This window comes from Erythrolamprus reginae, chromosome 7, assembly GCF_031021105.1.
Source record: "Erythrolamprus reginae isolate rEryReg1 chromosome 7, rEryReg1.hap1, whole genome shotgun sequence".
NCBI lineage: Eukaryota > Metazoa > Chordata > Lepidosauria > Squamata > Dipsadidae > Erythrolamprus > Erythrolamprus reginae.
This window is the reverse complement of record NC_091956.1, coordinates 35,052,873-35,068,724: the sequence shown is the minus strand read 5'-3', so window position 1 is coordinate 35,068,724 and position 15,852 is coordinate 35,052,873. Positions and strand designations below refer to the sequence as shown.

The 15,852-nt window shown below is 39.6% G+C and overlaps 1 protein-coding gene across 2 annotated transcripts in view; it reads left to right on the top strand.

The window, feature by feature from the left end:
- Positions 1 to 15,852, top strand: part of GABRB1 (gamma-aminobutyric acid type A receptor subunit beta1) — a 163,537-nt gene that overhangs the window by 45,413 nt on the left and 102,272 nt on the right. For both annotated transcript variants that reach the window (XM_070756591.1, XM_070756590.1), the window contains exon 4: positions 15,398 to 15,618. In XM_070756591.1, coding sequence (XP_070612692.1) covers positions 15,398 to 15,618 — 221 coding nt within the window. The remainder of the gene's footprint in view (positions 1 to 15,397; positions 15,619 to 15,852) is intronic.

The following is a 15,852-nucleotide window of genomic DNA, read 5'->3' as shown; positions in this document are numbered from 1 at the left end:
ATGAAAGGATTTATATTCCTGGTAGGCACATGGTCATTAGCTCTCTTTCTGAGTGGAGGTTTAACTGTGTCCTCAGGGTCACCCAAATAGTGCAAATGGGTGTGCAAGGAATATATATTATATTAGGTTACAATTTTTCCCCTCATCCCAGCCCTCCCCCATGACCAGTTCATATTCTGCCAATGAAGATCTTTTGAGAATCACATACCAATAGTAGGAGCTATCTCCACCCACTCAGCAGCCCAAGAAGCCCAGAATGTGCGAAGATGCCTGGGATCATTGCTGCATATTCAGGGCTTCTCGAGCTGCTGAGGGGAGAAGAATGAGATAGCTCCTGCTGCCCATTCTGCCCCCCTCCCACCAGCAGCCTGAAACGTGTGAAGATTCCTGGGATCATTGCTTCATGTTTGGGGCTTCTTGGGCTGCTGCGGCACGCGGGGGGTGGGAGGGATGGAGATAGCTCCTGCCACCCATTCCCCATCCCCAGCATCCCGAGAAGCCCAGAACATGTGAAGATGCCTGGGATCATCAAATGGAGAGAAGCATTCAGGCCTGAGCCTCCTGGAAGAACCGCCCCTGCGGTCTTTCTGCTCCCACTCCAACCCCTTCCCCGCCCTTAATGGGACAGCCTGCACCTTGGTGGAGGCAGCTGAGAGGAACATTGAGAGAGAGAGAGAGAGAGAGAGAGCACTGATCTGTCTCCACCCAGGTGGGCAGCAGGTAGGACGGGGTGGAACGCAGTTACACCAGCGGAAATGAAGATGGGTGCACAGCTCCAGCTGATCGGCGGCTGTCACTTCCTGGATACTGGTCTCAGTTGGGCTCTCCTTTTTTCCCTGCAACCCAGGAAGGAGAGCGCGGGAAACGTGAAGCAAATTGTCACACACACCCCCCCCCCATCGAGTGACACTGGTAAAGTTGTAAGTCGAGAACTTAACAGCTCACTTGAACAATAATGATTGCTCAAGCCAACCACCTGATCAAATGGCCAGCAAACCATCCCGGAGATTAGAATTGCCCCCACCTTCCCTGTCTTTCGTAAACTACTCAACACTCATTTATACCGCCAGGCATGGGGGAGTTGAGATATTCCTTCCCCCTAGGCCATTACAAGTTATGCATGGTATGTCTGTGTGTATGTTTGGTTTTATAATAAGGGGTTTTAGTTGTTTTATTATAGGATTGTCACATGCTGTTTTTATCATTGTTGTTAGCCGCCCCGAGTCTACGGAGAGGGGCGGCATACAAATCCAATAAATTATTATTATTATTATTATTATTATTATTATTATTCCTACTTAGTCACATGACCAATAAGCCACACCCACAAAATAAGTCACATCCACAGTGTAGCAGGAAAATTTTTGGTGCCCATTATTGTCTCCACCTCTCAGCAGATAAGCGAGGAAATCGGTGGACCTGAGCTGTCTGAGGCATGGAATGGGAACAATGGGAGAACCGCGCTAGGACTCAAGTCAGTTCCCGAGGTGGGGGTATGACAGTGACATCACCAGTGGGCCATTGCTATCGGTGCACTGCACCGGGAGGAACCCACATAAAGCAAGTTTTTTTGTGTTTGAAGAACCACTTATCCTTCTCTAGGGCCTGTTTAAAGGCTACAGTAATGGTATTGTCCATTTTCTTTGGTATTGGAACATTTTCTTTGGGGTGTTTAGGCTTCCAGATTTTTGTGGACAGCCATACCTGGAAAGGGATTTTATTCCCTTCTAGGAAGTGCATACACACATAGTTGGAAAAAATAGTAAAGCAACACAAAAAGCTAAACCCAGAAATATTTTTGTTGGCTATTCTACCAGAAAAATATAACAAAGAGAATGCATATTTAATTTTACATATGTTAACTGCAGCTAGAAGTGTATTAGCATAACAGTGGAAAAATGAAGAGATCCCTACTAATGTAATTCATAAATAATTTCATATTTTCTAATATAAAAATATTAGAATGTCAGAAATGGATACATTAACATTCAAAATTAAGAAGAAAGAAGAAACTAAATACTTTTTAACATAGGAGGAAATAATTACTTTCCAGGACTATATGATCTTATGCCCATCCCCCACCTTTGATGGTAAGCCTGCATTCCCTCTGAGAAGAAATTGGATAGACTTAAAAATAACTTTTTTCCTCCACAGAGACTATATTTACATTAGGGACACTAGTGTGAGTGGATGGTTGTGTTGAGAAATGGATAGAGTGCTTGAATTGATGGAGTGGGAGACCTGGGGCTGGGGGTCAGTCCCCCCCAGTGAGGATTGGGATGGAGGTGGGGAGGGGCCTGACCATAACGCTTGGTCTGGTAATGTAACTGCAGTTCTGTTGGGCAGTTGGGAGACTGGTGGTGGTGGGATGGGGGACATAGGTGGGGGAGAGAGCCAGGGCATCATGGACTTGACTGAGAGGGGCACGTACAATGGGAGCGGAAGGGTAAACTGCTCATGAGGGGGGGGAGGATGATTTGGTTTGTGTGACCAAAACCTGGCTGGGACCTGAGGAAGGAAATGTGGCCAAATGGCTTTTCGGTCCTGCATCAGCCACAACACAAGGGAAGGTGTGGGGGAGGGGCAGTCATCGTCTGAAAGACTCTAAGCCCCTGCAGGGCCCCTACCCCTGAGATTGTTGGGTGTGAATCTCTTCTTTTGAGAGTGGACTTAGGGGTTCAGTTGGGCTTGTTGCTAACATACCTGCCTCCCAGCTGTGTTGCAAGAGCCCTGCCTGCACTGCTCAAGGCGATAGCTGAGCTGGCAGTGGAGTTCCCCAGGCTCATGGTCCTGGACGACTTCAATTTGCTGTTGCTGGGTGAATCATCTGATGCAGTGCAGGAGTTCATGGCTTTCATGGCAACAATTGACCTGACCCAAGTAATTCAGGGTCCAACTTATTTGGGGGGTGTCACATATTATTTCTCTCAGGGCAGTGAAGAATGATCTATGAACTATGCCATCATGTTTCAGTCCCTTCTTAGAAAACACATTCCTACTTTCATTTTTTTTTTAAAAAAAACCAAAAACGTCATTTTATCATAACTGCCCTTAACAATAGAAAATATCCAAATTTACAACTCTTTAAAAACCCAGGAAGGAAAGAGAAAAAATAAAAAGAAAGAAAGAATAAAAGAGAAAAGAAAAAAAGAAGAGCAGAAAAGAATACAAAAAGGAAAAATGCTATTCGTATCACATCTTAATCCATACATAGGAGGAAGGGTTGTTATTAGAAATTTTAAAATACATTCCCTACTCAATTCATTTATTCCACTTCTTTCATTATATCAGTATTTCTACTTTAACAAATCAAAATAAATATAAATCGTTATTGCTCCATTACATTATGCAAAAAGTATCCTCCATTAAAAAAACAAAAACAAAAAAACAAAAAAGAACCAAAGTATTAATATTCTTCCCTAATCTAGATATTTTCCACTGCCGTTCTTAGTATGACAATCTTCCCTAATCTATAAATCCTGCTGCCAATCCCAGCACAATAATCTTCCCTAATCGGTGTCACTGTCATATCAGTGCAATAATCTTCCCTATTCTAAGTATTTCCACTGCTAAATGCAATGCCATAATCTTCCCTAATCTACATATTTCCATAATCTATATATTATCCCTAATTCTAAATGTCTCCCACTATCGAACTCAGTGATAATCTTCCCTAATCTATTGATTTTCTGTCTTTCCTATATAATACCTAACATAATCAGTGCTAGTAATTATCCCATATTAATCCTACTCCTGTTATTGTAATTATCCTCCCTTTTCTTTTCCCTGTCCTCCCACTTTATTTATCATCATAAATTAAATTTAAAAAGAGAGAAAGAAAAACAAAGATTTTTTTTTAAAAGGTCATCCAAAGATAATCATAATCGTAATCATTATCAAATATCTCATCTATGTTATGCGCAGTAATCCAAGCTATTTTCAATTTTTTCATTTATAAGCCTTATATAATTATAATTGTCCTAAAAATGTGAGTTCCAGGTGTAGTTATAAATAAAGGGGCAGTAGCCATCACAATCTCCGGAACGTTTAAAATTTATTTTAAATCTACTAAAAAGTCCCTATTGACTTGGTCAAGGTGTAAAATCTCCATTGGAGAGATGCTTGCTTTTATATGATGCTGTTCAATTTAGTCAATGTGTGCATAATAGGGCCACACCCTTTCTTCCCTCCTGTAATTAACTTTGTTGTTTCTGCTTTAGTCACGCTGACAGATGACAAAGGGATTTCTATAGTCTCTCTTTCTCTCCCTGGGTGGTGGTGGTGCTAAAGCAGAGCTCTCAGGAATTACTTTGAAGGTACTTCTATCCTCTCACCTTTAGGCACACACATATATTAATTGCCTCCTCTAATATCTGTTTTGACAATAACCTTGTGATTGGCCTGGACCTTGACTCCAATTGGAATGCAGTATCAGCTGACAATGAGTCAGTTGAGGTGACAGGGGCCTGTCCTAGTCCATCTGTTTTGATCTGGTAACACCTGATGAAGTGGACAAGGCCATTGGAGCTGTGAGTTCTGCCACCTCTTTGTTGGACCCATTTCCCTACTGACTGGCCTCAGCCATCAGGGAGGTGACATGGAGCTCAGTCCAGAAGATTGTCAATGCTTCTCTGAGGGAGGGGTCCTTCAATTTTTATATTGGGGGTTTAAAATATTGCTTTTAGCTATATCATTAATGTTATTTTATTGTAGGGGTGTGACTGATCGTGTGCATGTATTATGACAGTGAGTACGATTATGATGGGATACTATATACTGGTTAATATAATACTTGTTTTTAACTACATTAAAGGGGATCAATTTCAAGATGAATGTGTGAATATGATTGGATGGAGAGGATGTCTGGGATGTATGAGATAAATGGAAGGGACAGCTGGCCTAGTTGCTTGGAAGTAGGAGCAGTGGGGGAGCCCATCTCTGGGGTGACAGAGGGCCAGAATGTTCTGATCTTGCTGGGGAGAGGTAGATATGGTGGGAGGCATGGGGTAGGCCATTCCCAGGGAACAAGAGCTCGCTGCTTAAAAGCGATCCCCTGTTCCGGCCCTATGAACTCAGGGTGCTGGTGCACTCCACAGACTGCACTGGCTGTTGATTAGTTCCCAGACACAATTCAAAATGTTGGTTATGACCTACAAAGCCCTGCATGGCATCGGGTCAGATTACCCCTGAGACCGCCTTCTTCTGCATCAATCCCAGTGCCCAATCAGATCCCACAGAGTCAGCCTCCTCAGGATCCCATCAATCAGACAATGTCGTTTGGCGAGTCGTAGGAGAATCCACTCCCCCCAGAGATTCACACTGCCCCCCACCCTCCTTGCCTGCCGAAAAAGTTTAAAGACCTATTTATGCTGCCAGGCCTGGGGCCATTAGATCCTAGCCCCCTGACCAATGAGTGTTTTAGTGTATTTATGGAGTGAATGGTGATGAATGTTTTTTTTTAATAATGTTGGAGTTTTTAAGTTCTTTTAGTCATATTAATTCAATTTTTGAGATGTATGCTGTTTTGTACCTTTGATATGTTGTGAGCCGCCCCAGGTCCTTGGAGAGGGGTGGCATACAAATACAATAAACAAACAAACAAACAAACAAACAAACAAATAAATAAATACCATATTTTTCAGTATATAAGACACAGCTTTTTACCTTTAAAAAGTGCACCAAAAACTGGGTGCGTCTTATACATTAAATGTGGCTTGGGGGGAGTTGGGTGGTGGTCAGCAGCAGTGGCAGAAACTTTTCCATAGTCCTGCAGCAGCAGCTTTTCATACAGTATGTCGGCTGGCACCAGCCACGGCTGCTAAACTGCAAAAACTGCCACCCCCTGACTACGGGAAGGCTGTCACTGCTTTGGGTTCTCCCGTTTGCAGCCTCCTCTTCTCAGGGATAAAAAGAAAGAAAGACCCACGGTTCCTGAATGAGAAAGCGCGGAGCAGAGGCTCAGACAGTTTATTATATGGGAACTTTTTATGTCTGAGATAAAGTGATAATTGAGAAAGAGGAAGTCTCAAAAGGTGTCAAGGGAGGCAGGCTGTGGAGAGCATTGGATACTATCAATAATAGCCTGAAGCCGAGCGAGCTTTCGGGGGATGGCTGTTTAGGTGGTCCTTAAAGCAATGGAAGTTTTTACACTTCGGTTTTATTTTTGGCACCTCACAACTGACCTTTGAGAGAGAAACAAAGGAAGAGGGGCAAAATGGAATAAAAAGTCTTGAAAACGAGGTTTAGTTTTTACACTTCAAGCCTGCACAATAGCGCGGGGGGACAAACACTCACACACACAGACAGAGGGAGAAAGAGTTGGAAGTGACTCTGTACTGTAGGTCATCTGGTCTAGGGGTCTCCAATGTTGGCCACTTTATGACTTGTGGACTTTAACTCCCAGAGTTCCTCAGCCAGCAAAGGGAGTTGTAGTTCACAAGTCTTAAAAGTGGCCAAGGTTGGAGATCCCTGCTCTAGAAATACTCCTTTTAAGGAATATTTCAGGTTTATCATCATATATTTCCATGCACTTCAATTGTGAAAATTGGAGTAGTCAAGAGAGGGGTCTTTGAAAACCTCATGGTATAGTAGTAATATTAAGGCAACCTCAGCAGGGAACTGTAATTGTAAATGATTCTATCACTAGCTATTTCTGTGACTAAAGGAACAACTAACAAAATGAATTGTCCTCATTTGTTTGTTTGTTTGAGTTGGGGTTAGGAGGGCAAAGGTCTTCAAACCTGGCAAGTTTAAGGCTTGAGGACTTCAATTTCCATTTCTGAGCTAGCATGACTGGTGGAGGAATTCTGGGAGTTGAAGTCCACAAGTCTTGAAGCTGTCAAGGTTGAAGTTTGTAAAAAGTGTACATGGTTGTAAAAAGTATTCTGCTACACTGGTATTTTATTAAACAATATAATACTACACCATTTGGTTCACAATACTTTTTTCCTTGTTTTCCTCCTTTAAAATCTAGGTGCGTCTAATACCTCGGTGTGTCTTATACACCAAAATACAGTAAATAAAGTGTTAGTTATTACCTATAAAGCCCTACATGGCATTGGACCAGATTATGTCCAGGACCGCATTCTGCCGCATGAGCCCCAATGACCAGTTAGATCCCACAGAGTTGGCCTTCTCCAAGTCCTGTCAACTAGACAATGTCGTTTGGCGGAACCTAGGGGAAGAACCTTCTCTGTGGGAGGCCTGGCCCTCTGGAATCAGCTCCCCCCAGAGATTCACACTGCCCCCACCCTCCTCGGCTTCCATAAAAGCTTAAAGACCTATTTATGCCACCAGTATTGGGGCCATTAGACCCTAGCCCCCTGACCTACGAGTGTAGTATGTTTGCTGTGTGAATGGTAATGAATTATTTTAAATCTTATTAGAGTTTTAAAATGTTTTTTTAGTATATTAATTGAATTTTTAGATTTGTATATTGTATATTGTTTTAAACATGTTGTGAGCCGCCCTGAGTCCTTGGAGAAGGGCGGCATACAAATCCAATAAATAAATAAATAAACTGCCCCCCCCCCCCAATGTCCATACAGCTCCCACTCTACTGGACTTCTGAAAGGCTGTGAAGACCTGGCTTTGCCGGCAGGCCTGGGGGCGATGAGTGATACATCTTGTCACAGCTGAACTGAGTGATTGATATCTATGTGTGTCTAATTCAATTGCTTGTTAGGGTTTATTAATTGTTTATTATCTATTAGTATAATGGTTTTTAAAATTATTTTTACTATTTATTATTTGACTTTTCACATTGTATTTCATTATTGTTGTTGTAAGCCACCCTGAGTCCCAGTGGGATTGGGCAGCATAGAAGTCTAAATAAAGAAAGAAATAAACAATCAAACAAACTTAATGCAGGGAGGTTTGTAAATCATCATGACTGTTATTCCTGATATTTCAATAATGATGTCTAATTGCTGCCTCTGTCATTTTTGAATGTGAAGGATGCAATATCCAGTTTTGTCACTGTGTGTATAGATTTTTAGCCACTCTGTTAAAACAGAACGTTGCCTGGGATATACTGTCATGGACGTAATCTATATTTCATTCCTAAGACTGTCAATGTAAAAGTCTAATGAGGTGTCTCCCAGGGGCCACTGCCAGCAAGGACAGGAGGCGGATTACAAACATTGTCAAGGCTGTGAGTAAAGGTAATAATGTTGATGTGGTGGTGCATTTTGGCACAAATGATTTGTTCCAGAGAAATGTTAATGTAGTAAAAAGAGATTTTCAACGTCTAAGTGTGGAGCTGGGTAAAATAACTGATTCAGTGACTTTCTCAGAGGTGTTAACGGTTTGTGGCCAGGAGGATAAAACAACTTGTATCAGAGAGTTTAATGTGTAGTTAAGGCAGTGGTGTAAAGCTGAAGGTTTTGGCTATGTAAGTCATGATGTCAGTAGGTGGTCTAATAGGGAGTTGTTTAAGAGGGATGGTTTGCATCCATCATACAGAGTTACCCAGGTGCTTGGATGATGAATTCAGAACTTTTTTGGACAGGCATTTAAACTAGGTAAAGGGGACAGAGATGTAACTGATGTGGATGATTTCTGTCCCCGAGCAATGAGGATAAAGCAGATTTTGGAAGCTTATGAAAAGGGAGCTGCAAATGAAATAGATGTAGTTGTTGATGATAAGGGGCAAACTAATAATGAAAATAATGTTCTTTGGGTAATGTGCACGAATGCTCGAAGCTTGAGCAACAAGCTCTGTGAGTTAATGGCCATAATATCTAGAGATAATTTGGATCTGGTTGTCATAACTGAGACATGGTTTAAGGATTCTAATGAATGGGAAATATCCATACCAGGATATACACTGTATAGGAAGGATAGAATAGAGAGAAGGGGAGGTGGAGTAGCCATTTATGTTAAAGAAAGTCTAAAAACAACACTAATTCAAAATACGTGTAAAGATCTGGAGACTCTCTGGATTTGCATGCAAAATAAAGATGGTTCTGTCATTAGAACTGGGGTAATCTATAGGCCTCCAGGGCAATCTGAGGAATATGACAACAAGATGGTGGGTGAAATTACCCAAATGACAGTAAAGGGAGATATTGTGGTTATGGGTGATTTCAACATACCTGATGTTGACTGGAATATCCCCAGTGCCCTTACATGCAAAAGTAAAAATATAGTAGAGGCCTTTACAGGAGCAGCTCTGGCACAGCTGGTTAAGACACCAACTAGAGTGGAGAATATTTTAGATTTAGTTTTTACGAATGGGAATTGGGTTTCAGAGGTCAAGGTGGGAGAAAATTTAGGTTGCAGTGACCATCTATGTTTGTGATTTGATAAAACCTTCTTCAGATATATTAGTGACAGGAAGAAGAAAAACTGCAGCATCACGAAGCTTAGTACCGGGAATAATACATGCATTGATGGGAATAAGGAGATCGCTGACCATTTCAATAGCTACTTCTGTTCAGTTTTCTCAAAAGACACCTTACAAAATAATACTATAGCATTGCTTCCAGCTGTACGGATTCAGCTCCAGTGATAGAAGCCGATGTCTTAGAAGAACTTGAACGATTAAAGATAAATAAGGCAATGGGTCAAGATGGCATCCACCCCAGAGTTCTTAAAGAACTCAGATCTATCATTGCTACCCCCCTGACTAATTTGTTTAACCAATCCCTGTTAACAGGAGATGTTCCTGAGGATTGGAGAATGGCCAGTGTTGTGCCTATCCACAAGAAGGGCAGTAGAGAAGAAGCTGGTAACTACAGGCCAGTTAGCTTGACATCAGTTATAGTTAAAATGATGGAGACTCAAAAAGAGGATAAATCAGCACCTAAAAAACAATAACTTATTGGACCAAATCAGCATGGCTTTACTGAAGGCAAATCATGTCAGACTAATCTCATTGATTTCTTTGACTTTGTCACAAAGGTGTTGGATCAAGGTGGTGCCGTGGATATTGCCTATCTGGACTTCAGCAAAGCCTTTGATACGGTTCCACATAAAGAGCTGATAGATAAATTAGTGAAGATTGCACTTAATCCCTGGATAGTTCAGTGGATTTCAAGCTGGCTGAAGCGTAGACATCAGAGAGTTATTGTTAATGGCGAGTATTCTGAGCAGGGACAGGTTACAAGCGGTGTGCCACAAGGGTCTGTTCTGAGTCCTATTCTTTTTAATATGTTTGTGAGTGACATCGGGGAAGGTTTGGTAGGGAAGGTTTGCCTATTTGCCGATGACTCTAAAGTGTGCAATAGGGTTGATATTCCTGGAGGGGTCTGTAATATGGTAAATGATTTAGCTTTACTAGATAAATGGTCAAAGCAATGGGAACTGCAGTTTAATGTTTCCAAATGTAAAATAATGCACTTGGGGAAAAGGAATCTTCAATCTGAGTATTGCATTGGCAGTTCTGTGTTAGCAAAAACTTCAGAAGAGAAGGATTTAGGGGTAGTGATTTCTGACAGTCTCAAAATGGGTGAGCAGTGTGGTCGGGCGGTAGGAAAAGCAAGTAGGATGCTTGGCTGCATAGCTAGAGGTATAACAAGCAGGAAGAGGGAGATTGTGATCCCCTTATATAGAGCGCTAGTGAGACCACATTTGGAATACTGTGTTCAGTTCTGGAGACCTCACCTACAAAACGATATTGACAAAATTGAACGGGTCCAAAGACGGGCTACAAGAATGGTGGAAAGTCTTAAGCATAAAACGTATCAGGAAAGACTTAATGAACTCAATCTGTATAGTCTGGAAGACAGAAGGAAAAGGGGGAACATGATCGAAACATTTAAATATGTTAAAGGGTTAAATAATGTTCAGTAGGGAAGTGTTTTTAATAGGAAAGTGAACACAAGAACAAGGGGACACAATCTGAAGTTAGTTGGGGGAAAGATCAAAAGCAACGTGAGAAAATATTATTTCACTGAAAGACTGGTAGATCCTTGGAACAAACTTCCAGCAGACGTGGTTGGTAAATCCACAGTAACTGAATTTAAACATGCCTGGGATAAACATATATCCATTGTAAGATAAAATACAGGAAATAGTGTAAGGGCAGACTAGATGGACCATGAGGTCTTTTTCTGCCGTCAGTCTTCTATGTTTCTATGTTTCTATGTTTAGAATATATCCCTTTAGTCATTATAGTCTTAATAGATACAGGTGTACTCACTTGGAGACAAAAGAACAGTTAATTTAAAAGCAAAAGGAAAAGTCTCTATTATTTTTCATAATAAAGTGGGTAAAAATATGCAAGGAAAAATGAACAGGACCAATTTTGTATCATATACATATTTTCTAACTAATAAATCAGACAGCTCTAAACTAGATTCTTGCTAGCTTTTTCCAGCCTTGTTCTTATAGATCAGTGCTTTTCAAATAGTGGGCTGGGCCCCCCTGGGGGATGTGGAGTGATGTTAGGGAGGGCACATGACCCCTGGAATGTGCTTTTTTTGCAATAGAAAATAAGGGTTTTTTGCACCAAACAATAGCACACATTGTAGAGTAGGAGGTATGATGTGCATATGAAAAATCCTTAAGAAAGAGGAGGCCTCAGTCTCCCAAATTGGAAACTATATTATCATGCCACGGCTCTGACATGGATAAAAGAATGGCTGACATTAGAAAATCAAAGATTGCTCAACCTAGAAGGTCACGACTTGATGGTCGGTTGGCACGCATTTGTATGGTATGATAAATTAAAAACCCACTCATATTTTAAAAATAATGTTATTAGAAAAGCATTGATAGAAGTGTGGAATGAAATAAAGAAAAATCACTTTTTAGTAATGCCAGAATGGGTTTCACCCTTTGAAGCCATTGTACACCCGAATCTTAAAGGAAAAGGTAAGATATGGAAATATAGTGATTTGTTAGATAATCAATTAAAATTAAGAACAAAACAAGAGTTATACGAGTTACGTATAGATTTAGATTGGTGGCATTATATGCAGATTAGTTCTAGATATCAAATAGATGTAAAGACTTATATTTTTAAGAAAGAAAACAATGTATTGAGTAAATTATTATTTCAAAATCAAACAAAGACAATTGGAAATGTTTATAAATATTTATTAAACCATAGAACGATAGGTTGGATATTGAAAGATAATATGATCAGTTGGTGCAAAAATTTTGGTAAAGAGATTAATTTAGAAACTTGGGAAAAGATATGGACGTATAATTGGAAAATAACAAAATCAATTTCTTTTAAAGAAAATCAAATTAAGATGTTTTATAGATGGCACCTTCCACCACATAGAATTTCTAAAATGTTTCCATCTGTATCGCCTATTTGTTGGAAATGCAAAAAAGAAGTTGGTACATATTACCACACATGGTGGACCTGTTCTGAGACAAAAATATTTTGGAATAAAGTAGAGAATTGGATAAATGAAATAACTAAGGAGAAGATTAAAAAATCTCCTGAATTTTTCCTATTGGGTATTTCAAATATAAAGTATAAAAAAGAAATTTACTATTTAATAATACATATATTGGCGGCGGCACGAATAGTATTTGCACAGAAATGGAAAGAAAAGACGATACCGAAATATATGGAGGTATTCAAAAAAACTATAGAATATGCAGAATTAGACATGATGACTAAACGTTTGAATAACCAAACCGAAACAGAATTCTACAAAATATGGGATAAAGTATATGATTGGTGGAATGGTAAAAATAGAATTAAAAATTAAATATGCAAGAATAAATGATTATTTGAAAAATTATAAGATAGAATTAAATAGTTTATATGATAACTAATTTAGAAGTGTTTATTTTATTCTCTTTTCGTATTACTAATAATCTGTTTATTGCTCTCTATATATATACAAGTGTATTACTTTATATATATACACATATATATATACATATATATATATATACATATATATATACACATATATATACACATATAGATAGAATTGTCGGCTATCAATAAAATTAACTGCCTTGGAAATGGCCCTGGGTTGGGCCGAGAGGCAAAAAAGGAGCTGTGATGTTCCTTCAATATACCAGGGTGATTCGACACAAAAATGTAACCCTTCCCTGGTACAGAGCTGAAGGGATTGGATACTGTAGCCTAGAGGATAATTCTCTGCCTTACAAGGCAAAGGTTGCAGGTTCAAGTCCCAGTGGGTATGGCTAGCTGATGAGGCCAAAATAAGGCCGAAATAGATCTATCCTAGTCTCCCTTAATTTTCAAATTCAGCTTAAACATGTGACACATATAGATAGAATTGTCGGCTATCAATAAAATTAACTGCCTTGGAAATGGCCCTGGGTTGGGCCGAGAGGCAAAAAAGGAGCTGTGATGTTCCTTCAATATACCAGGGTGATTCGACACAAAAATGTAACCCTTCCCTGGTACAGAGCTGAAGGGATTGGATACTGTAGCCTAGAGGATAATTCTCTGCCTTACAAGGCAAAGGTTGCAGGTTCAAGTCCCAGTGGGTATGGCTAGCTGATGAGGCCAAAATAAGGCCGAAATAGATCTATCCTAGTCTCCCTTAATTTTCAAATTCAGCTTAAACATGTGACACATATAGATAGAATTGTCGGCTATCAATAAAATTAACTGCCTTGGAAATGGCCCTGGGTTGGGCCGAGAGGCAAAAAAGGAGCTGTGATGTTCCTTCAATATACCAGGGTGATTCGACACAAAAATGTAACCCTTCCCTGGTACAGAGCTGAAGGGATTGGATACTGTAGCCTAGAGGATAATTCTCTGCCTTACAAGGCAAAGGTTGCAGGTTCAAGTCCCAGTGGGTATGGCTAGCTGATGAGGCCAAAATAAGGCCGAAATAGATCTATCCTAGTCTCCCTTAATTTTCAAATTCAGCTTAAACATGTGACACACACACACACACACACACATATATATATATATATATATATATATATATATAAAGAAATTTAATCAATAATCTTAATCTTAAAAACATAGAATCAAATTTAATGATAATGCAATTTGCAAGTGTGGCATTTCTGCTTAGATCTGGTAACAGTTAGAGGTTTTTTTATATTCTGTATTAGTTAGACTTCTACGATAAGCGGAGCAATGGTAGCTCCTTAAATGTTTAATGTTGTATGTCTTTGTCTGTCTTTTTTGAAAATAATAAAAAATATTTTTTTAAAAAAATCCTTAAGAGACACTGTAGAAAAATATTTAACAGGGATGAAAAGAAAGGAGGAGAGAGACAGAGATAATGAGACAAACGTTAAAAGGAGAAAATATGATAAAGCTTATGTAGTGCTTGGCTTCACTGTGACTACGGTGGCAGACAAGAAAAGACTATTTTTTTCATTGTTTCCTTGCTCCAAATGTTTCTTTCCAGCCTTAGCCAGGTTCTATTAATGTTCCCAAGCTCTTTCATTGTTACTCTCTTCGAAGAATGTTTTCCAAGAATGTTTGCCAAACCCTCTTTGCAGGTTTTTGTCCCCATTGGTCTAACTTGCTCCAAATGTTTCTTTCCAGCACTAACCAGGTGCTAATGATGTTCCCAGCTTTTATCCGCTTGCAAGCTCTTTCATTGTTACTCTCTGTGAGGAATGTTTTCCAAACCCTGTCTTTGTAGGGGGTTTTTTTCATTGCTTTATTTGCTCCGAATGTTTCTTGCCAGCCCTAACCAGGTGCTAACAATGTTCCCAGCTCTTACCAGCTTGCAAGCTCTTTTATTGTTACTCTCTGCAAAGAAAAATGTTTTCCAAACCCTAAGTCTTTGCAGGTTTTTTTCCATTGCTCTATTGCTCCGATTGTTTCTTTCCAGGTGCTAATGATGTTCCCTGCTCTTACTGGCTTCTGAGCTCTTTCATTGTTACTCTCTCTGAATAAGGTTTTTTTAAAACCCTAACCAGGGGATAAAATAATTTGCTGAAGCTGACCAGACTAAGGACGCTAGCCAGATGAATATCTGGTAAGCAGATTCTTTCCCCTATTTTCCTCCCCAAAAACTAAGGTGTGTCTTATACTCCGGTGCATCTTATACTCTGAAAAATATGGTATTTTAAGTACTGGAAGAAAATCAGGATAAAAAGCCTGATGTTATATAACTATTATAAAATTTATTTAGGAAATTTGTTTGCCACCCATCTTGTATCTAACAACCCTGGGTAGCTTAGAGCATAAAAACATTGAAGCATTAAAAATAATATTAGAAACAACAATCTTAGAATGCAGTGGATAAAATCTAACAGAAAGAAAAAAGAATACATTAAATGTTGGGTTTCCCCATGCCCACACATTTTGTGGGTCTCTCCCAGTACAAACCATGTGATTTAGTGATTTTGAATATGAAAGGAGGAATACAGACATTTTGGTGGACAATAGTGAGCGGAACAGTGCCAAATGTGGGGAAGGAACAATAATATTAATAATAGCTACCGTATAATAATAATTGCTTTTTTTTTTCTTTTTTCCCAGGATTATACACTAACTATGTATTTCCAGCAATCCTGGAGAGATAAAAGATTATCCTACTCTGGCATACCTTTGAATCTAACTTTAGATAACAGAGTGGCTGATTATCTCTGGGTTCCAGATACATACTTCCTGAATGACAAGAAATCCTTTGTTCATGGAGTTACTGTGAAAAATCGGATGATTCGGCTACATCCAGATGGAACTGTTCTTTATGGTTTGAGGTATGTTACATTTCATTGTATTTTGAAACTGCTTTTGGAATTGATTATTTTGTATAAGGTTTGGCATGCAGCATGAATTTTCAGACACACGCACACACACACACACAACCCTACCTATTTTCTTACAACCTGTTCAAGATTTTACCCAGACTTGCTATTTTGCTTTTTACAGGTGGTCGTCAACTTACAACTAAAATTGGGACCAGAGTTTGTGTGATGAAGCATTAAGCAAGT